Source organism: Cibotium barometz, chromosome 18 (genome assembly GCF_041138505.1).
Source record: "Cibotium barometz isolate CiBa-2024 chromosome 18, ASM4113850v1, whole genome shotgun sequence".
In the NCBI taxonomy this organism is placed as follows: Eukaryota; Viridiplantae; Streptophyta; class Polypodiopsida; order Cyatheales; family Cibotiaceae; genus Cibotium; species Cibotium barometz.
Genome location: NC_141063.1, coordinates 9,795,944 through 9,819,810, shown reverse-complemented (window position 1 = coordinate 9,819,810; position 23,867 = coordinate 9,795,944). Strand labels below are relative to the sequence as shown.

At 44.7% G+C, this 23,867-nt stretch overlaps 1 protein-coding gene across 11 annotated transcripts in view; it reads left to right on the top strand.

The window, feature by feature from the left end:
• Window positions 1-22,122, top strand: part of ESP1 (hydroxyproline-rich glycoprotein family protein) — a 29,788-nt gene extending 7,666 nt beyond the window's left edge. For 7 of the 11 annotated variants that reach the window (XM_086812086.1, XM_086812091.1, XM_086812090.1 and 4 more), the window contains 7 exons: window positions 19,514-19,776; window positions 19,872-19,949; window positions 20,035-20,073; window positions 20,159-20,653; window positions 20,740-20,835; window positions 20,914-21,267; window positions 21,627-22,122. In XM_086812086.1, the coding sequence (XP_086668212.1) occupies window positions 19,621-19,776; window positions 19,872-19,949; window positions 20,035-20,073; window positions 20,159-20,653; window positions 20,740-20,835; window positions 20,914-21,267; window positions 21,627-21,767 (1,359 nt within the window). In that variant the 5' untranslated portion in view covers window positions 19,514-19,620 and the 3' untranslated portion in view covers window positions 21,768-22,122. Of the gene's footprint in view, window positions 1-18,562; window positions 19,104-19,513; window positions 19,777-19,871; window positions 19,950-20,034; window positions 20,074-20,158; window positions 20,654-20,739; window positions 20,836-20,913; window positions 21,268-21,626 lie in introns of those variants that run through there. The other 4 variants (XM_086812093.1, XM_086812094.1, XM_086812085.1 and 1 more) reach the window with 3 other exon arrangements.
• The last annotated feature ends 1,745 nt before the right edge of the window (window positions 22,123-23,867 follow it).

The window sequence follows — 23,867 nt, the reverse complement described above, 5'->3', positions numbered from 1 at the left end:
CTCACCCTGTAGGCCCATATGGTCGGCGGCCCGTCCATGCTGTAGGCGGCGGATAGCTTCCTTTACCATCGAGTGGGTAAAGAAGCTAGCTGTGGTGGTAGGTTGAGGCTCCTGTGGCTGAGGTAAAGGTGGCTGCTATGGGGCGTGGTATAGGCCCTCTGCATATGTGTGCCATGTCTGTGGGTCTGCAATAGGTGTCGGTGTCCGGGGCTCTCTGAAGTGCCGCCATGAGATAGGGCTATCTCTACTCATGAAGAAATGAAAGATCTCTAGCTCCTGTATCTCTGCGAAGGCCCGCCTTTTGCGGCGAGTAAGTCTCCTCATCTCTCTCCTCGACTCCTGCTCTGTGATGGCTCCCAAGGCTCTCTGTATGCGGAGCCCTGAGTATAGGGCTTTGCACTCGTCATCATACCATCTGTTCTGGGGCATAGTCCCAGATCTCGCAGGCTCTCCTGGAGTGGACACGATATGGGAAGCTCTGTAATGCAGCCGTGTGTAGGAGTGATGCCAGCTGGGCTGTAATGGTATCCATAGGTGCCAGGGGATCCATGAGTAGGAGCCAAGGTGGTAAGGTACGTAGTGTACGGTACGCTATCAGTACGTACGGAACGTACTTCTGTACGGAACAAATTTTAAGGTACGTAAACAGTACGTACCATTTGTAAACAGTCCTAGAAACCTGAATATTTTGTAGACATAGCAACCAAAATACTTAAAATAAAGAGACTGAACCTCATTACTTAAAGTTTAAATCAATTATCAGTTACCAAGCCCATTACACAATACCTCATGTTAACAGTCATAGTGATATAAGCAAGAACCATGAAAGTCATAGATGATAAAAGAGAGTACAAATATCATGTCTACAGCTGCCAGCACATGTCCTGGTCCACAAGTGCAAAAAGCAAAACAATGAAACACTACAGTTGTCTAGACTCTAGAGTCTAGACGCAAGAGTCTAGACGCAAGAGTCTCAAATCTCATCATCAGATGAAGATGATGAGTCTTCTGAAGAGAGCATGCCTCCATCATTGATACCATTGCCCTCTTCATCGAACTCTAGCTCAGCAGCAACAAGCTCCAGTGCATCCTCGTCATGTGCCTCGGGAAAAAATTTTTTTTTAAAAATTAAAAAAAAATCCGTACGGATCCGTACAGTACGGTACTGTACCGTACCGTACGGTTGTACCGTACTGTACGGATCCGTACGTACGTACGGAATCAACCTTGGTAGGAGCCCATCCTCTACTCTGCCAGTGTATATGTCTGCCATGTCATGTGTGAAGTAGATGGTAGTGTGTGGCGTCGGTATGTGGGGGGTTGGTGATACTGGTGATCCGGCTAGTGAAAATGCCAAGTATGTATGATCTGCCCCAATAGGACGAGGTGGAATGGAGAATGAGGTGACAAGTTGTGATGCCTCCAAAGACCCCATAATGTAGTCTACCACCGTGCCTTCGGTCTGTGTATGACCCCCATGTGGGAAGCATGTCAGCCCTCCTGATCCCGACCACTGTAGCATCCCGTTATAAATAACGAGACGATGCCTGGCTCCCAACTCTAGTAAGTGGTCCCCATAATGTCCTCTGTCTAGTCTAGTGTCCTCTGATGCCCGACTAGCCCCTATCTCCTCTGGATCCACAGGGTGGAGGATCTCCATGTCATCATAGTCATACACCTCACACTGTCTGCTCTGTGTGTGGGCATTGAAGTCGCCCGTAAGAAATACTTCCCCTAGTGTAGAATAATGCATAATCTCCTCTGACAGACAAGTGTATGGCGAGGCTTCTGTCTCCTTCTCCTGTGGCATGTCCTCTGTAATGACATAGGAGGATCCTGATGGAGGAAAGTAACATAGGGCTATGTATATAACCCTGTCCTGTGAGAGCTGTAAGTTGATCCACATGTATCTGGCCTCTAGATCCTGTGCTACCACTCTCAGTCTCCCCTGTAGCTCCCGTCTGAATAGGACTGCTACTCCCCCCGACCCTCTCGAGGTACCCTGGCGTGTGGTCCTCCTGTATGTTGACTCCCACTGGAATCCCTCTACTCGAGGTAGCCCTCTCTCTGGGCTTTGATGTGTCTCTGTCAGAAGTATGATGTCTCTCCCCACCATAACATGCTCCAGTTGTCCAGGCTGCACCCATAGTGAACCATTACAGTTCCATACTGCCATGTGTATCTCTGTCAGTGGCCTGGTCTGTGTCCCATAGGCCCCAAACCGCTAATCCATGGGCCAGCCATCAATGGTGACCCAACCATCTCGATAGAAGGCCTTCTTGCCTTCTCTCCTCGCGTGTAAGACTCGTGGCATGCAAGCTCTCCTATGCTCAAGCTGCATCCTCGTGAGATCATCATCCAAGAAAATAGGAGCTCCCTCTAAACCTCGTAGTATGACCCTCTTCCTCATGAAGGTGACCCTCTCCGTCTTTCCTGCAAACTGTAGGATGAGGGCTCGCTTGCGTGTTGAGTTTGAGAGAGAGAGAGAGAGAGAGAGAGAGAGAGAGAGAGAGGTATATATTATTTGACAAGATCGGATACCCACTTAGCCTTCTCTTGTTTGCAATTGTTACATATCCAATCTTATCTTGACTGGATAAGTTATGTTGGGGGTAAAGGCCCATTTATGCCTAGACCCCTATGACACCCTTATGTGTGTACATACTTGTACTTAGGGTTTTGTACCTTTCTAATATAAAACATGAGGGGTTGTGGTGTGTACCTCACCACTCTCATTTTACACACCCACCATTGTGTGTTCTTGCTCTCACTCTCTCTCGCGCTCACTCCCTTCTACTCTCACATGTGGTATCAGAGCTTTGGCTCCGTGTGAGATCCTCTCCCACCCTCGCATCCTCTCCGTCTCTCGGTCGCCTCTTTCGCTCGTGGACACTTTCCTTGTGTGGATTTCTTCCGTTTGAGGTTCTTTCAGCCTGCGAGCTTCTGGCCTCCATCGACGTCCGACGTCCCGAACCTTCTCCGATGCTGCCCTGGTGTTTGGATAGTTGTTTGCCGCTGATTTCGCACTCCGTTGAGCTCTTTTCGCAGCCCCAAGCTGCCCGAACTCTTTCTCGAAGTGCTGGAACTGTTTTGGTACTGTTTTGGGCTTCTTTTCTCGCGTGTGAGCTACCCCTCGGTGTTCTTGGAGTAGGCCAGCTCTATTTTGGTCTCTCCTCACCATTTTCGGAGGTTCTTTGCTCGTGGGAAGGCCCGAGTGCCTCTTTCTCGGCGGACATTCTATTCTCTACCGTGCTCACCTTGAGCCTATTTTACTCGAGGTATTTCTTTCTACGACTTCCTCTGTGACTATAGTCGGTCGGGGCGTCGTGGTTCGCAGGTACATCGTCACTTTGGCAGTGGATTGTGTGGCCTTTGTGCTACATTTGGCGGTCAAATCAAAGGGCTTTCTGGAAATTTTGCTTCAGAAGCGTTGGTGGAGTTTATGCTTGCTGGAATCTTCCCAAATCCCTCTATTTTTGAGTTTTAGGTCAGGTTCGACCAAGTTTGACTGTCCAGAAGTGGAAAAATCAGACCTGATCTGTTCATTACTGTTTTAGGACAGTTTTGGGACAGTTTTGACATCTCTTTGTTGAGGAAAAGTGAAGAAAAACAGTAAAATACAGAGCTGGACAGAAATTCTAGCAAGGTGTTTTGTGGATGCAAAGTGGTCTTTGACAGATCACGTTAAGTGGGAGTGCTTCCGCTCAGGGAGTACTATTTTGTGAGACTTTTTTGCAAGAGTCTTCTTTCAACTAAAGCAATGGCTTCATCCTCCCAAGTTGAGACTTCTCAAGGCGGGAGCTACACCATTGAAAAGTTGGAGGGCCAGGTGAACTTCAACTATTGGAAGGAGCAAATATATGGTGTGTTGGTCATCAAAAAGCTTATCAAGCCAATCCGGCTACAAGGCGTTCAACCCGATGATATGGATGATGATGCATGGCTGGAACTTGATGATCTTGCCAAGTATACAATTTTGTTGTCCGTGTCAAAGAATGTCTACTTCAATGTGGCAGGTGAGACTACCGCGTGGGGAGTTTGGCAAAAGCTGAGCAGTCTTTATGCAAAGGAAAGTGCAGCAGGGTGTACTTGATGAAAAAGATCTTTGAAATGAAGATGAAAGAGGGTACACCAATGGGAACTTATCTCAATGAGTTCAACGGCCTTGTGAGCAAACTTATTGCTCAAAAGATGAACATTGATGAGGATATGAAGGCTGTTCTATTGCTTTGCACACTTCCCGAAAGTTGGGATACTTTCAGGACAGCAGTGAGTAACAGTGCTCCTGCTTTTACAGGCTTGTCATACACTGATGTGGAGAGTTCTCTTCTCACTGAGGAGATGAACCGAAGGAACAATCAAAGTGGCAAAGCCTCTAGTGCTTTGAATGCATGTGGGAGATCTCAATCAAGGGAAAGAGGCAACAATGGTAAGTCAAGGAGCAAGTCCTGCTCAAAGAAAGATATGGAATGCTTTTATTGTGGCAAAAAGGGACACATTCAAAAGTTTTGCTTCAAATGGAAAATGGACAAGAAGGCAGGCAAGGTAGAGAGCAAAGGTGAAGATGCAAATGCAAAAGATGTAAAAGGCAAAGGCAAGAGCAGTGTGAAGATAGAAGAGCTTAATGCAGTGACAGATGGTGCTATTGTACCTTATGTTCCTGAACCTCATGTTCCTGAGGTTATATCATTCCTGGATGTGCTTTTCGTGTCTAATGTGCATGCACACTCACTCATTGCCGGTGATTTAGCAGACAAGCTGGATTGGATTGTTGACTCAGGCGCATCCTTTCATGTGACTCCTTATGAGGAGAGTTTTGTTACGTATTCTAGTGGGAATTATGGATGTGTTTATTTGGGGGACAACCATGCTTGTCAGATCACTGGAATTGGTGATATTCAGCTTGCTTTTGCAGATGGTAATCACTTTATGCTCAAGGATGTCAGACATGTTCCTATGCTAAAAAAGAATTTGATAAGTACAGGGCAGCTTGATGATGCAGATTTCTACACTACTTTTGGTGGGAAACAGTGGAAAATCAAGAAGGGTCAAATGGTATATGCCAAAGGACCGAAGATTGACACTTTGTATCATCTTATAGCTTCAGATGTCGTTGGACATTCTCTTGTAAATGCAACCGAGCTGCCAAATATTTCACTGTGGCATTGTGAAATGCCTCGATTATCTTTGGGGGCAGCTCGTTATATGGTGACTTTTATTGATGATGCCACCCGGAGGTGTGGGAACACCCTCTTCGCTTGAAGAGTGAGGTATTTGGTATTTTTCAGAGGTTTCTTGCTATGGTTGAAAATCAGACCAGCAAGAAACTCAAGTGTTTACGCTCCGATAATGGTGGGGAATACATGTCAAATGCTTTTCAAGAGTTTTGTGACAGTAAGGGTATCAAAAGGGAGTTACCTCCTCCCTATAATCCCCCCCAAAATGGTGTTGCAGAGCGTATGAATCGAACCATTCAAGAGAAGGTTCGAAGTATGTTGTCACATGTTGCGTTACCCCATGGGTTTTGGGCTGAAGCTGTGCAAACAGCTGTTCACTTGATTAATAGGTCACCGAATAGGACAGTGGGACTCAAAGTGCCTGAAGCATTATGGACGGGAAAGCCTCCCTCATATAAGCACTTGAGAGTGTTTGGTTGTGTTGCGTTTGTGCACATACGCAGGGAAGATAGGACCAAACTTGATCCCACGTCTCGCAGATGCATCTTTTTGGGCTATGGTGACAGTGGTGAATGGGGTTATAGATTGTGGGATCCCGAAGCTAAAAAGCTTATACGCAGTAATGATGTCATTTTTCATGAAACATGCATGTATAAAACAGCCCCAAAGACTCAGGAAGTCAGAAGGGTTATTGATGAAGATGATGTGCATCATAGACAGCAAAATCCAAGGGCTGTACACCAGCAAATACAGCCCCAGGAACAGCCCCGAAATGCTGCAGAAGAGGCTCATGTTGAACCTCAAGAGGTGGCAGAAGTGTTGCCTCAAATTCAGCCACAAAATATTGAGCAACAGAACATGGAAATACAGCAGGAAGAGGTGGTACAGCCACCTATTTTTCCACAGGCTGGACAGCCAGCTCCAGGTGCTCCATGGGTCAGAAGGTCTACCCGACCAACTCGTCCTCCAGACAGGTTTGTTCCTGGGGTTGACTTTGTATTGCTTATAGATTGTGGAGAGCCCTCATGCTTTAAGGAGGCTATGCAGAGGGATGATCATTTGAAGTGGGAGAGAGCCATGCAATCTGAAATGGCCTCTCTGAAAAAAGAATGCAACATGGGACTTGGTGTCTTTGCCTGCAGGGATGAAGGTATTGCCATGCAAATGGGTTTACAAGCTTAAGGTAGCACCTGGAGACTCCTCACCTAAGTATATAAGGCACGGTTGGTTGCAAAGGGTTTCAAGCAAGAGAAGGGGATTGATTTTGATGAGATCTTCTCACCTGTGGTCAAAATGACTACATTGAGGGCTGTTAGAGGGTTTTGCAGTCAAAGCGAAAGAGGGTCTTGTCTGTAAGCTCCAAAAGAGTCTCTATGGCTTGAAGCAGGCACCCAGGGAATGGTATCATAAGTTTGATGCTTTCATGAATTCTCAGGGGTACAAAAGAAGTGAGGAGGATCACTGCCTATACACCAAGAAGGCTTCAAATGGGAGTCTTCTCATCCTCATTTTGTATGTGGATGACATGCTTATTGCAAGGAGTTGCACTTAGGAATTGGTTGCACTAAAGAAGGAGCTGCATAAGACTTGAGATGACAAATCTTGGTAATGCCAATCATATACTTGGCATGCGTATTCTTAGGGACAGGGGTAAGAGAACTCTCTACTTGTCTAAGAAAGAGTACATTGGGAAGGTGTTGAAACGTTTCAGCATGGATGAGGGGAAGAGTCTCTCTACTCCTTTACCTCCATATGTGAAACATTCACAGGATGACAGCCCTAAGTCAGATGACGAGCGAGCTGCCATGGCCAAGATCCCTTATGCTTCCACAGTTGGTAGTCTTATGTATGCTATGGTTGCTACACGACCAGATATTGCATTTGCAGTGGGAGTTGTTAGCAGGTTTATGGCCAATCCTGGCAAAAAACATTAGGGTGTAATGAGGTACTTGAAGGGTACTCAAGATATGTGCATATGCTATGGTAAGTCAGATGCATCTATCCAAGGATTTGTGGATGCAGACTATGCAGGTTGTGCAGACAGCAGACGGTCTACCACGGGTTATGTTTTTACATTCACTAGTGGTGCAATTTCTTGGATTTCTTGTATGCAGAAATGCATTGCCTTGTCTACCACTAAGGCAGAGTATGTTGCAGCTGCCGCTGAGGCATGCAAGGAGGCTTTATGGCTTTCTCGTCTAGTGGGAGCTTTGGGTATTTCAGGAGGGATTCCAGTGTTGCACTGTGACAGTCAAAGTGCTATCATGTTGGCTAGGAACCCTGTGTTTCATGCCAAGACTAAGCACATTGATGTGAAGTATCATTTTATCCGTGAGGTGCTTGATGGTAAGCTACTTGAGCTTGTCAAAGTGCACACAGATAGTAACTCTGCAGACGTTTTGACAAAGAGTCTATCCTCAGAGAAGCATGCACATTGTATCAAACTCATGGATGTCGGATAGGCCATTTGTCTTTTCTTTTGGCCTGTACATTGTTGTATTTTATACATCACTTTTAGGCACATTGGCCTTTAAGTGGGAGATTGTTGGGGGTAAAGGCCCATTTATGCTTAGACCCCTATGACACCCTTATGTGTGTACATACTTGTACTTAGGGTTTTGTACTTTTCTAATATAAAACATGAGGGGTTGTGGTGTGTACCTCACCACTCTCATTTTACACACCCACCATTGTGTGTTCTTGCTCTCACTCTCTCTCGCGCTCACTCCCTTCTACTCTCACAAGTTAGTGGAGGATGGTGAAGTTGTAGAGCTTACTCTTCCAAGTGGAGAGCAGATGGTCGGCTAGGCATTGGCAAATGATTCTTTCATGTTCCTTAAGGCTCAAAGAGATAATGTTCAGAAGGCAATGGCTATTTGGGATACTTTTGGTCTTGCTTTAGGGTTATACATTAATATGTAGAAATTTGCTCTGATAAGCTGTATCGAGAGCAGTTTTCTTGGTTTGGGATGGAATGGGCAGGCCATACAAAGGGAATGCATCGCACGCCACTTGGGTTATCCGATTGGAGTTAATGTTGATTCACAGGCTTTGTTGGTATGGATTTCTGCAAGGATAAATGATAAGTTTGTGTATTGGAAATGTCAGGGTTGTCCTATGCATGTTTGGCTTAAAGTGGCACAATCCATTATGATTAGCATGATATCTTATTTCTTGCCTTTATTGCCATGGATAGGCAAAGCTTTGCATCAGATACAACAGCCAATTAGATTTATGCTATGGAAAAGAGCAGGAAATAAGCTAGGGTAGAGGCGGATTTCTTAGGAACATGTTACTACTCCAAAGAGGAGTGGAGGGGAAGCCCTCTTAAATGTCAGATTACATATGGTCGCTAGGAGATGGCCTTTATTGGAAGATATGTGTGTATCTCAAGAGCAATGGGTGGTAATGGCTAAGGTCCTCATAAAGGAGGTCGCACTTGTGCATGGTAATACCAGGATTGATGGTACATGGTGGGATGTAGTGAATGGTTCCCAACAAGTTCAAGTGGTGGCTTCACCTCACCTTTCTCATTTGATGATCTCATGGAAGGAGGTGTTGGCACACTAAATGGAAGCCTTCAGATCAGCGGTGCAGTTGAATTCTATGGTAGGTGAGGTGTTGGCTACTTCACGACTTCTGGAGTGACTTGACAAACTTGTTGAGCGGCCAAAATTCAATAGAATGGCTCGATTGGGACTAGTTAGAATTATGGATGCTTTGTTGCCACGTAGGGGCTGCTTACTTTACGACTTCTGGAGTGGCTTGACAAACTTCTTGAGCGGCCAAAATTCAATAGAATGGCTAGATTGGGACTAGTGAGAATTATGGATGCTTTGTTGCCACGTAAGGTCCGCTTATTGTCTTTTCGGAAAATCCGTCAATATTTTCAGGTTCCACGTGGATATATATAGTTATGGGAGAAGGTGAGGGTAGGCCTTACCCGGTTTGGTGATATTCCTCAGTTGGAGGATCAGCAACCTTGGTTAGATTGGGCATTTAGAAAGCCTCAGAACATTGACCAGCGTATAACGAATCAAGTGTACCATATGATGATGGAAGATAAGCGTTGGATCACTGAGAAGGCTAATAGGGTATGGAACATTAGGAAAAGTAGGGCCTGCTGGAAGGAAGTAATCTTACAGGGCTGGTGGTCTAAGATTCCATATCAAGGGAAGGTGTTCCTATGGTGCATACTAGTTGGAGGCCTACCATTGGGGGACTAGTTGTTGCGAAAGCGGCGGATTGCTTCTGGTAATTGTGTGTTTTGTACTACATTCTTGGATACATGCCCGCATCTTTTCATTTCATGTCTGGTGGCAAAGAAGGTGTGGGATTTCCTTTCTCGCGTATGGATTCCATTGTTAGATAGGCCTATAAAGGTTCAAGACTGGATTTTTTGCAAGATTCCGAATGGACCAGATAAACCGGAACATTCAGTTTTCTTTCATTTTTTGAGGTGGACAGGTTTGTGGCATATCTTGCTAGCTAGGAATGTCTTCATATTTGATGCAAAAGTGGGTATTACAGCTCACATAGGTCGTATAAAAGGGCTACTATTGTGGCAAGTCTCTTCCTTGCGGTCTACTCATTTGGTTGAGAATGACACGGCTATATATTGGATGAGGGTACTCCGAGCTACATCTATGGTTCGAAGTAATTAGCGAGGGAAAGCTAGTACAGCACATGGTGGCCATGTGGGCATTTGTAAAGTAATTTTGGTAATATATCTTCTATTATGAAAAGCGAGAGAGAGAGAGAGAGAGAGAGAGAGAGAGAGAGAGAGCTGTATTAACGTCTACTAGAGGCCGAACTTGACCTATGAGACAAATCAATGTACAACTATCAATGTCTTGTGGATGTCCATAAAAAAAAAGGACAAAATGAACATGAAATAAACTATGAAAGTACTGAGCTAGTGGGGGGGTGTGATGGATGGAGCACTACTGCTAGAGGCTCAGTATGCAACCTATATGCGCAGGGTATACAAGAATGCAATGTAGATCTGTCTAGCTCCAACTAGTACCATAACGGGAGTGTAATATGTGATACATAGGCGATGGTGAGGCAAAAATACCTCGGAGCATGATCTCCGGGTGTGAGTGTAAGTGAGCTAGCCGCTCCTGGATATGGTGGTGATGTCGAACCTGTATCTCTGTGATCTCCCTGAGAGAGAGAGAGAGAGAGAGAGAGAGAGAGAGAGAGAGAGCTCTTGTTTTGCAAAATGTCTCGCTAGTAAGTAGCAAGGAGTGAGGAGGTAATGCATATGAAGATGGTAATTTGAAAAAAATTCTACGACATCTATGACTGTATAGAGGCTGTCCACATTGATTGCTTGTGGAGGGGCATGCCTGTATCTCTGGAAGGTCTCTCGGTCCTGAAGTCGTTGGGTGGAGTACTTCTCAATCCAGTGTCTAGCTTGTTGCACCTTCATCGGTGCCTTGATCGCTCTCTCTAGGGAGATACCCGAGAGGTGGGGTGGCGCACCTGTGGCACATGTGCTATCAATGTGCGTTGCCCTAGTCCGTCGAGTAGGGGCATCTGGGACAAGGCTATCTCATGGTCGTTGGCGAGGGTCTCCATCCTAGGTCGGATGAAAGAAACTCGTGATGGTGGGCTATGATGTATGTGGGTTTTGCCCACGTGCTGCTTTGCATAGCTGATCTCTTTGGCGGTGCAGCTCAATCAGATACAGTCTCAGGCATCACTGGTCTAGGAAATCAATGGCCTAAGACTTTCTCAAATCCCTCCCTGAAGAGGCAATGAAACCTCTCTCGTATCTCATAGTATATTGGGCATCTGAAAAAATAGTGCTCCATCTTGATCTCCAGCGAACAGAATTGATAGATACTATTCTCTCGGGCAGTGCCGTCTGCTCACCTTGTGTCCAGCTATGATGAGACTCTAATGTGGCGGATCGCAATCCTCATGGCATGTGACTTGTGTCTATGAAGATATCTAGGCTTTTGAATGAAGCCATCCTCTGTAAGCCCATATAAAGTGGTCCTGGTATAACAACATCTTCATAGGAAGCTGCAGTGGACCTAGCTATGTGACATGGGTCTCTAGTCTGAAGAGGTTGCTCAGATAATGTCTTGGCAGGTGAGAGGTAGTAGTGGTGCATCCAAATTGTAATATGGAATGACCGCGGCAATCCATACGAAGCCCATGTGGGAGGAACCACTCTGTAACCTGTCTCGTCTCGGCTAGTCGCCTAGACTAGTCGAGGGAGCAATGTCTCTATCCAAGGTGTAGATGGGGTATATGTGTTAGACATCATCCCCTTGTTGTTGGCTTCCTGTTTGGTGTCCTATTTTATCCTCTAGGGCTGACCATGTTAACTAGAGGGGTTGGTCACCCCTCACATATTTTTCCCCTATTTTATCCCCATTTTCATGGTGTCTTGGATATTTATCCTAGTCTTGGACATTTATCCGAGTCGTGTGGATGCTCGTTGGCTGCCTACTTTTGGGCATATATATAGCCGGGCTTGCCTCCCTCATTATTCATTGCTTGCTTAGCATTGTTTGTTGTAATCCCCTCACATACGAGGTTTTCTCTCCTCTTGCTCGGGACATGTATTCCTTTGGATGATGATATTGAGAGCAGGTTCTCACCTGTGTTTCCTCTCCATCTCTCTCTCTCTCTCTCACTCTCTCTCTTGTGTTTCCACTTTTCCTTCTTCCGTTACACATTCTATCATGGTATTAGAGTGCCAGTGATCTACAGTGTTGGATGCTCCCTCTTCCTCTTGGCTGTGTTTTTTCTGCAGATGGACAGATCTGCGGTTTTTTTCTCAGAGTTGTTATTGGTCGCCTGCCTCTTCCAGGCGTCTTCTCCATTGCAGCTATTGGTATCCTTTACAGGTTTTGATCCTTGAGATTCACCTGTTTTCTGCTCTGTTTTCAGGGCTGCAGCACCTAGACTACTGCGGTTTTCTATAGGTGGTTTTCTACATCAGTTTTGCAGCAGTTTTTTGATTCATCTTCCTCTGTAGTGCAGGCGGCCTGTTCTGTGCAAGACATCAGCCACACATGTGGTGCGTTTTCTTCTCCTACAGGTTTTTTGATGTTGTTTGCTGATCTGAGGCTTGTTGGTGGTCCCATATCTCTTCTACTTTTCTAGATTCAGCCCGTTCTATAGTCCCTTTTACCTCTGCGTTTTCAGATTTGCAGCCATGGTTGTTGCGTTTTTTTTGAACTGATCTTGCTGGTAGCTCTACCTTCACGTGGGGTTCATTCGTTGGACCCGAAGGTACCTTCTCTTCAGCGTTTTTCATCATAGGAGGTGTGGACACTAGTTGGCCTGAATTTTCAGGTTTGTAGCCTCTTGTTTGGCTGTGTTTTCTTCTCCAGTGGACACAGATCACTTGCAAAGGGGGTTTCTTGCTTGGATTCTGGCTTTGGTGGCAGTTTGGTACTTGAGGAGGATACTGAATTTCCGATTTCAGTTAGCATTTTACTGCTTTTGGAGCATCTATATTTGTGTTTTGTTCCTGGCCTACACAATTACCTGGTTTCTTCATGTTCCTTGCATTCTGTTGGCGGTGGAGTGCTGTTTTTTGTTGGACAATAGTGTTTTGGTTGCGTTTTGCTTCCCAAAGGAGTTTTCTACACTTAGAGGGGGCCTATCTCTAGCTACTTCAATTGAGGATCAGTTTCAGGAGCTGTTTTGTATCTTTGGAGACTTTCTTCTGTGACAAGAGTTTACAAATTTTGGAGGAGAGTAGTGATGTTTTCAGAGATCCTAAGCAGAGTTTATTTTGTCCGAGCTTGTGTTCTTTGTAGTGTTTGCAGAACAAGGAGGCTGTTTTGCCTGTGAGGTGTGATCCTTTCACATGGATCATTTGTTCGTTGCTGATTCTTGGGATCTGATTCTACTTATGGAACAGTCTTCTGCTCTCAATGATGCTCTTGAGGACTTTGTTACCCCAATGCAGTTTATATTCCTGCTTCCCTTCCTCATTGTGAGGAGTCTACCTTTGCCTCTCTTTGTGATGCTTTTGAGGATGCTCCTCCCCCTGCCAGTTCTGCAGGTTTGCTGTTTTGGAGGATGGTTTTTTGGACCTTGTGGGATGTTTTGGATCTGTGTTTGCTAACCGTGCCTGGAGCACAATGATACTTCCAGAGTTTCTTGGATTTAGATCAGAATTAGGTTAGGCTTGTACCAGTCCGATGACATCTTTTTTCAGGGGGATGTGGAGTCCTTTCATCTTGTGATACCCACCTCAGTGGAGTGTGCTTATTTACAACATTGGGCAACTCATGGTATGGAGATTGTGCAGATGTACCCCATCTTTTCTAAGGAGTCTTTACATCTTGCGATGCCGATCTTTTCAGAGAATGCTTTTGTACAGCATTTGGCTACTCTTGGTACAGAGTTGGAGCATATTGACTCTTTCTTTTGAGGGTTCCAGTGAGAAACAACTTGCTTCTCCCAGGATTGATTATATACAGGATCTGATCTTGGTTGGTTATGAGGTTTTTCATACCTTCTCCGTGCTGGATACACGACATTCAACTTTGGGAAGTGTTCTTACACTTGGAGTTGGAACCATTATTTGGAGCAGCACGTCGCAACCTACTTGGTTGTTTTCTTCCAGAGGAGCAGTGTACCTGGCAGCTTGTTTTGTTGCTTTTGTAGCTAAGTTGCTAAGGAGTTTGCTTGTGGAGCTTTCTTGGTACTTGTTTCTGCAGTCTTTCATCTATGATCGAGGACGGCATCTCTGGCTTCTTGGAGTTCACTCAGCATCCGGTGTTGAGAGGGGGTGTTAGACATCATCCCCTTGTTGCTGGCTTCCTGTTTGGCGTCCTATTTTAGCCTCTAGGGCTTACCATGTTAGCTAGAGGGGCTGGTCACCCCTCATATATATTTTCCCCTATTTTATCCCCATTTTTATGGTGTCTTGGATATTTATCCTAGTCTTAGACATTTATCCCAGTCGTGTGGAACAAGTTTCCAAAATTCACTCGTAAACTTTGTCATGTGCATAAGCAATGCCATGGACCTTCTCAAGGCTAAATCCAGAAGAGGTAAACAGATAAAGACCATGAACCAGTAGAAGATAGGTAGAACCAGAATGTAGGAGCTTCAGGTGTAGCATCTGAGGTGGACATGGAGCAGGACTTGGAGCAAAGCATGGAAGAAGCAGTCGGCTGAGGACTGTCGGCTGACATCAGCAAGGCAAGAGATGGGTCGGCTGCCCATTGCCATGGTCGGCTGAACCAGCACATAGGGGCAGCACAGCAGGCGCATCAAGAACATGAAGCAGATCTAGTCGGGCTGCATTAAATGGATTTTTATGAACTTGTAACTGGCCGACCAGCAGTCGGCCAGTTCCCCATGTAGTCCAAGGGCTATAAATAGCCCCCCTTGCTCTATGTTGTAGTCATTCAATCCCACTAGGGGTTTGGATCCTTAGAGGTCCCATAGGGGACAGATTTTAGGGTTAACCACCTTTTTATGAAGGCAGCCCATGGCTGCAGATATGTACCCTTTTTGTACTATAGTATATACTGAATTTCCAGCACTTCTCTCTCTCTCTCTCTACTCTCTCTCTACTTGCGTTTTTGCATCAGATGGTGCGTTTTTGCATCAGAAGGTTTCCAAGAGTGTTTAGGGCTGAAAGAAGACTACCCAGAGCTTCCACATGTTACAAACTTAGAGTCCCTATCACTGACTATGTCCTGCGGTAACCCGTACAGTCTAAACAATTGCTCGATAAACTGCCGTGCTAATTGCGTAGCTGTAATAGTCTTCCGGGTCGATAAAAATCTAGCCATTTTTGTCAAGCGATCTACCACAATCCAAATAGAATCATGGCCTTGATGTGTTCTTGGCAATCTGGTAATAAAGTCCATGGAAATACTTTCCCATTTATTACCTGGGATTTGCAAAGGATGCAACAACCCAGCTTGTCTAAAGCGTTCAGCTTTATTTGCCTCATAAATCTGACACTTGAGAACATAATCTTCTACATACCCTTTCATCTTTGGCCAATAAAAAGTGTGTTTCACTAACGATAGTGTCCTGTGTACCCCAGGGTGTCCAGCAGAAGGGACGTCGTGACACTCCTTAAGAATCTTGGACCTAATGTCCGGGATCTGTGGTACACAAATTTTGTCATTATGGAATAATAAACCATTCCGAATCATCCACTGGCCTCCTGCAGCTTGAATGGTAGACTGCTCAGTCATTGAGTCTTGGTCAATCAATGAGCTCCCGTCCTGGATCTTCTGCCAAAATGGACCAAAATAACTATCAGTCCTGCAAAGCCCTCTCAATGACTGAAATAAGTCAGTAGAAATCTCGGTGAACGACAAAGTATTCACCTCTCTAATTCGACTAAGCGCATCTGCAATACTATTCATGGACCCTTTCCGATAATGGATCTCAAAATCAAAATCTTGCATTAACTCCGTCCAACGAGCTTTCCTTCCTCTCAAATCATCCGCATCACACACATACTTGATTGACTGATGATCAGTCAATACTACAAACTTGAAGCCATATAAATAATGTCTCCAAACCTTGAAAGCATGAATCACAGCATAAAGCTCCTTCTCAAGGGTTGGCCAACGAGATTGAGTGTCGTCTAGCTTTTTACTTTCAAAAGCAACCGGTCTACCATCTTGAAATAGAGCAGTCCCGATAGCATAGTCAGTGGCATCAGTTTCAAGAACATAAGGCCGACTAGGATCAAGTAATGCTAAGATAGGTGCTTCCTTGACTTTATCTTTCAAAAGTCTGAAGGCCATATCCAAATTGTTATTCCAAGTGATAGGCTGATTTGACTTACGTCCACGACCTTTCAATAAGTCGGTCATCGGTAGTGTGAGCTGAGAGTACTCCCGCACAAATTTCCGAAGAAAAACTACAAATTCGAGAAAAGAACGAAGTTGTTTCACTGTTCGCGGTATAGGTCAGTCCAGAACCTTCTGAACTCGGTCATAGTCAATGCGCAATCCATCTCGAGTGATCTTGTGTCCCAAGTAAATGATGTCGGTCATAAAGAACTCACATTTACTTAACTTAGCATATAATCGATTCTGGCTTAAAATAGATAAGACAATCGTGAAGTGTCTGACATGATCCTCAAGAGTACGACTATATATCAAAATATCATCCAGGAACACCACCACAAATTTCCCCAAATGTCACGAAAAAAATCGTATGGGTGGCAGCAATAAAGTCTCAATGCACTGTATCGAATGCTTTGGCAAAGTCTACCTGCAGTAACAATACCTCTTGACCATTATATTTGGCATACTCCATTCCCGCATAAGCATTACATATATTGTCTATTATTTGTTGTCTAGGAATGAACCCGTATTGGGCAAGATGCAACCCTTTGTTAAGCACAGGGGCTATTCTATTGCAGATCATCTTTGTAACCAATTTGTATAGCACTAGCATTAAAGTGATAGTTTAAGGCCCTCTTGCTAGGAAGCAGGCATTACTCTTTTAAACCATGCAAAATTTATCATTGCCAATAAAATATCTTCCAAATCCTCTTGAAAATGTTGAAAAATTTCCATAGTCAATCCATTTCATCTTGGAGACTTCCACTTACCCAGCCTAGCAAGAGCACTTTGCAATTTCATGGTTGTGAAAGGGGATTCCAACTGTGCAGCTTCTTGTTGATGAGGATTGGTGTCAAGTTTATAAGCATCCTGGCTTTCACTTTCAACTCTTCTAGTGAGAAGTGCCTTGGTGTAGCAAAGAGTGATTGGAAATGGGCCACACATTCCCTTTCAAGATCATTTACATCATTGGTCCACTGACCATCAGGCTTTTGCACACGATGAGTGCTTTGCTTTTGTCTCTTAGCAGGCAAACTTTTGAAAAAATGTTTTGACGAGCAACCTTTATCTAGTTAAGGCTTTTGCCATTCCCACCCTTAATGGATAATGATTTGATAATTGTGATATATAATCCACCCATACCTTTGCAGGGCTCGGATCCCCATTGTGTACATTTAACATATAGTATCTGCCAAGCCTCGCTTGATACTTTGATTTGGCATTATGCTGAAATGTGAATCCTCTTTGTGAGGACAATTCACATTCACATATCTATTGCTACAATGTCTCTAATAAATGTCTGCCAAGCCACTTTTTCTGTAGCAATCATGTGTGAATTTCCAGATGTGTTATCTTGCACTAATGGGGAGTTATTGAAGTCTCCTAACACAAATGTACTTGTCAACCACGGATAGACAACTAGCCTTCTCCAGAGTTCTGCCCTTTTAGCTGACAATGTCGGTGCATACACACTTGCAAATTCATGCATCTATTGATTCAGCATACATTGCAGCACGATGCATCTACCAAGAGGATCATTATAGGTAAGCATTGGCCTCAAAGCTGTCCGTATCATTATGCATGTGCCTGAATAATTAGCAACTCCTGCGTAAAATATAGTAAAACCTCTAAAATAACCTAGTTTTTCAGCAAAATCATTTTGATTATGTTCCTACAAGCAAACCATGTCCGGATTTGCCGAAGCAACATAATCCCAAAGCAACCTCCATTTATTAGGATTAGACAAACCCTGTACATTATATGTCACATATCTACATGGTGTCGTGTCCATCGTGCATCTTGCATATAATCATTTGCTAATACCAGATCTCTTTGTAGCTTTCCATGGATTTGTTGCAAGTATTCGCCTGAGGTGGAATCCATAGATGTTTTTTCCGAGTGCCTTGTAATCAATGGCTTATTTTTTAAGACCACTGTTTTTCGAGCATTTGGTGTTATCCAACCATCAACATCTTTTCTTTGGTTGATTTGTTTGTTTTGCACATTACTTTTATTTTGTGCTTGTGGCATTCCCTTTATTTTGTGCCATACTTTGCATTCACCACATTTACCGTTGGTGTTTGTTGTGGCAGTTTTGGTTGCTCCTGCACGAGTGGAGGAGGGATTGAGTTCTGAGGGGCTTGCAATTTCAGTGTTGGGCATTTAGATGCAAAATGCCCAACTTGTGACATTTAAAACACAATTGAGCAAAAGGAGACCAATTTAATTCACATGGCTTTTCCCCCATGGGAACATCAACAATCTCAATTTCAATGCTTTTAGGTGTTGACACATCCGTATCCCATAGCACACGGAATTTACTTCTATTGCCCATGATTCTAGGTGCACACACTACTTTTCCCAAAGTTTGAGCTATCTGTGGCAGTGCATCCTGTAGATCAGTGGGGAAATCCATCACCTCAACCCATACCGGGCATTGATGTTTTAACATCCCTTGATAGTCAGCAGTAGTCACCCATGGCAGTACATGCACCATTTGCCTCATGTAAAAGAGAGGTGCAATCTCAAATAACTTTTACTTTGCGTGTAGTGAGTTAAGCAAGATTTTTGAGAATCCTCTTGCTGCATAGTAAATTCCATCCACACATTCTTCAACCAAAAGATTGTTGACCCATTGACAAATATCCCTCGCTGAGGGCATATGTCTCGGGAAAAACAATATTGCAGCTTGCTATGAAAATTTCCTCACTTTAGGCACTATGGTTTCTCTCTGCAACACCACTTTCACATATGGTTGTGCCTTGCTCCACTTGTTCTGTGCCAATTCATATCTTTATGCAAAACATCATATAGAGATTGAATTTCCGGATTCTTTGCAAGTTTGGCTCGTTTCACTCTGGTTCTTTGGCATCAAAGTGGCATCTAGTATATACATTATGATCTACTCAGAAGAACCCATTTCTGTACAATCACTGAGTCTCACATGCACACATAGAAAGCCAGAAAAATATGTGCTTCCTTACCCTGCAAAAACTGCAAGGATTTTCTGGCTATGGACATGCTGTGCAGACCCCTGCAGTCCTGATGGAAAGCTGCGAGCTTGGCCAAGGGACAGCTCAAATGAAAGGCCAGGAAAGCATATTGGTGAAGACTGTTAGGTTAGGTGAGGCGTTTTTGCACGGATATACTTCAGAGGAGCAAAGCCAGTGTTGGTGAAAAAGCTATGCAACACAGCCACCCACACGCGTGCGTGCGATCGCACACAGCTGCAGTGTTTTCTTGCACGCAGACGCTCGACAGTTTATCTCTGATGCTCGACAGGATCTCACTTGACTCTCACACGCGTACACACACCACACGCGCTGCGCGCACACACACACAGATAGATAGATAGATAGAGAGAGTTTAGTGCAAAAAGCAAAATGACGGGTTTGAAAGTGAATACAATTGGTAGTTAATCTGGTCATTTGGTACACCAAACATGTAAAGAAAACACAAAAATGCTGTGTAGCATTTACATGTTTGAATGAAATCGGTCATTTTTGAATTGCTAACTTTTTCTTACTTATGCAGAGGTGCCCAAGCCATTAAGCTTACCGAGAGCAGCTACAGATCCTTTAGGAGATGGTTTGGAAGGGTTTGGATTGGCAGCTTCTCCAGCTACTGCTGTAGACGGAGTTATGAGTGCTTCTATGACCAAACAAGGAAATTTGGGGAATACAAACCCACAAAATGGTGGGGGGATTGATGCAACAGCGGTTGGTGCGGATGCCGTTACGAATCAATTAGCTGGCATGTCAAAGCATCAGCTCTATCAAATTGTCTCTCAAATGAAGGTAAGTAGATGTGATGTGTATATGCATTCTTCTTTTTAGAGCTATATCGAAAACCTGCCTGATGACTGACCATGTAAGCCTGTGCTACTGAGCAGGATTTGATTCACCAGAATCAACAGCAAGCACGCCAAATTCTAATAGTGAACCCACAGTTAACAAAGGCTCTTTTTCAGGTGCTTTTTTGTGCATGCGTGTGTGAGTGTGTTTCCCTTCTAGTTTTCTGATAAGGTAGAGCTTATTCCCCTCTGCGTTTTACAGGCACAGATCATGCTGGGTATGGTGCGGGCTCCAGATGTAGTAAGCAACTTACTTTACATCTCACTTTTTTTGGTTTTCTACCATCTTTCATTTCCCAACAAGGTTTTTGTGTGTGTTGATGCAGTCGCCTCTTCCAAGCGTGCCAGCCCAAGGGCCACAACAGCCCCCAGCACAGCCGCAGGCCCCGCAAGTTCCACCTATTCGGGCCCCCCAAGTCGTAAATATGCCTCAGCCTCCGTCTATCCAACAGGCACCTTCTCAACAGGGTCCGCCTCAGATGCCGCTGCCACACTTACTTGCTCAGCAGCCTCAAGCTCCAAGTGTTGCAGTGCAACCTAACCAGTCTTCCTTTACGTTTCAGCAGCCTGTGCAACACCAGCAATCAAACCCTGGGACCAATACAATGCTACCTCACTCGCAGTCAGCACCTCCATCGAGCCTGCAGTCACCTCTGCAACATGCACCCCCTCAGCCACCCCTCCCTTTGCACCCACCACCATTACCACAGCAGCCTCGTCTGTTTGGACCCCCATCTCATCTGCAGCATCAGAATACACAGGGCATTGGTTTTCATCCCCCTCCTGGTCCCCAGTCTTATCATCCTCAACCTCCTTATCAGGTATTTTCTGACTGTCCCAATGAGTTTTCTGCTCTTTTATATTTTTGTATATTTTTGAGTCCCAACTTAAATATGTCCCTGTGCAGCAGCAAGGTGGTATACCCCAGACAAATGCAGGGTTACCATTTCAGCAGATGCACCCACCTTTGCCTAATCAGCCACTGCCACAGCATATGTTCCAGGTTTATAAGCAAGTGCTTTTTGCCTGCTTGTCAGATGCTGAAGTTGAGCTATACTGATGAAACCTTGTGCTCTTGCAGATGCCTCGAAATGGAGCTGACATGGCTGCAAGTGCCAGCATTGGCCAAGGTGGTATTTTACCAATGGTTGGACCTTCACAGGCTGCAAGAGGACCAGGCATGGGGGTCCCCAGTGCTTCTCCTCCTCTGATGACTTGGAATCAACCTCTGCCATCAAGTGGATCCACAGTTGCCCCACAGGCTACGGCTCCAGTTGGTGTGGCTGGTCACATGGTTCCTGGACACCATCCTTTCATTGGTGGGGGTGGAATTCCTTCCTCTTTGGCAGGTGGACATGGTTTGAATCATTCTCAAGGATATAATCAGCCCCTGATACAACCTCAACCGCAACAGCAGTTACAACATCATCCACAGGTTTGTAAATTGGAATAAAAAGAGTTTTCAGGCTTAGAAGACGGACATTCTGCTTCCATCTCTTGCAGCAGACTTTTTTTTTTTTGGGTTCCTGTTTAGACTCAGGAATTTTGCATGATATGAACTCATAGGCAGTATGGCTGGTTACAGAACCACTCTGCCCGCGTCAGTGTGGGGCCTATCTCGGCCACCTGACCATGAGGGATGGACAAGCAATCTTGCCTGTCCAGCTCCTCCCCAACTAAAGGGCAGCCTCTGTAACCAGCTTATCTTTCTCATGTTTGCTGTTCGCTTCCTAGTGGAATATGTTTCTGGCTCTTTTTATCCTAAAAGCTTTGGTGTAAATCTGTCTGGTGCAGATGCCTATTGAGTTGGAGCAGCAGAAGGCATTGCTGCAGCAAGTGATGAATCTGACACCTGAGCAAATCAACTCCTTGCCCCCTGAACAGAGACAACAGGTGCTTCAGCTACAACAGGCTTTCCGAAGTCAAACTGGTTGAGCCAATCATCACACAAGTTTATGACAAGGCTTCTCAGAGGCTATGTCCAAGCTTCAAAAATCAAGAGTTCATGTCTCAGAGCTATTATTGAGTGTATGCACTGTTGTGAAGGTGTTATCTTTTTGTTGTTGAGATTTTGGTCTGCTAAGTCTTATATGATTTCCTTCAAATGGTGCATGAATGGTTCAATGGAGGAATGCCTTGAACTTGTGGATGTATAACAAATCCATGTGATATGTCGGATGTGTTAGAGGTTGCAATTAAAGGAGAGTATGAGTGGGGGGAGTCTGTTGCTCCAGAAACCCAAGAAACCCTGTTGTGGATCGCATGCTTTGCTGAAATCGTTGTATTCTCCTATGTGAGCATGGGATAGTTGTTGCCTGTGAGCCTGTGGTACAGCTGCAGAAGCTGTACTGTACAGGGTTGTACAGTAGCAGTGCTACACTGTTGGCCGTACAGGCCTGTGCTGGCGTATGCCGTCAGCAGACGGATGTACTACTGCAGGGTGGCACAAAGGCAAGAGGAAGGGTGCAACAGCCGTATAACAATAGGCATACAGGAAAGTTGCAGTCGGCGCATGCTAAAGCTGGCTCTACAATATATTTTTAGGGGAGTTTCTTCAAAAAAAGTAACTGGTTGGGCTGAAAACAGCAAGCCCCGTGCAAGGGGGGGCCATTAATACCTTCTAATTCTTTAGAAAAAGGCATCTCTATTATTTATAGTAGAAAGCACATGTGGTGTTTTTCACCTATAAAAACATGGGCTAGGGGTGTTTAACTGTCTCGAAGACGTGACGAAACTTTGGAGACGGTTGATTGTGTGGATTTACAACACGGTTTCCATCTCTTGTGCGTGGGTGGGTGATTCTTTGGGGTATTTTTTGGTCTTTTCTCGCGTAAAAAAGCATGCTTTGCTTTCTTTATTTTTCTGAAATTCAGAATTGATGCACAGTTTTCTTGTAGCACTGCCTTCTCTATTCTCTTTCTTGCATGTTGCCCTTCACTTTAATGGCAACCTCTCCGACCATGAGGAGCACCCTCAACCCGATGGGGAGCCTATTGAGGTTGAGGAGGAGGTGGAGGAGGATGAGGAGACCAAAGGTGTAGAGAAATCTTACTTTAAGCAGAAAATGCCAAACTGTAGGCCGATTTAACTAATGATATTCAGTAGTTGCGGGACTAGGTGATACTCCTCTAGAGGGCAGTGATTGGATCAGCCCCTACTCTAGGTATGGTTGCAGTCGCACCTCCTTTCACGTTGGATGCTTTTGCGGGTGAGAAGAAGAAAAGGACACGAGGTTGTACAACATTATCAGATTCTGGATTCGGAGCAATGCCAGACTCGTGGTTGCAAACTTGGGTATGTGCAACATGTCTTTCAACACGTATCTACAGAGGTTGAGGGAATTACGGTCTTGAGCAGGGCACATGGATGTTACAACTTTATGCAGCTTCTTTATTCGTGGACTTGCTCAAAATCACAAACTCTAGGTGAGGAATAATCATTGCAGGACGCTTGAGGATGCCATCAAGTATGCTAGGATTTATGAGAAGACCATGGCTAGCCATGATTAGATACACGCCTCTCAAAAAACTCACACTCCAGGTAGTTTCGAACAGGTTTCCAACATAAATGCACGTTTAGGTTTGGGAAGGCTTCACAGAGTAAAAATCAAACCCAAGCTTTGGGTGATTCCAATCCGAAGAAAAAGAAGAAAACCTAGCAAGGTATCCAAACTTTCCAAGATGGTGGGTGTTTCATTTGTGGCCAAAAGGGTCACATGGGAGCGAATTGTCTATAGGTGAAGAAAGTGTTTAAGGCAGCTCATGTGACTGAAGTAAAAGGTAACCCTAGAATCTCTTACGTTGATACCACACCTCTAGATCATTGTGCTTGCATGGTGTATGGCCTCAACATATCGGTCTTCAATCCCAATGATGTTATACGGATGTATGGATCGGTATTGGGAAAGACCATGCACATCCTTTTTGCCCTTGGTAATACTCAACTTTGTTAATGCCAAACTTGTGTAGAAATTGAGAGTGGAGATGCACCCATGTGATCATGTTTGTTGTGTGAATCTGGCGGCAGGGTATGGAC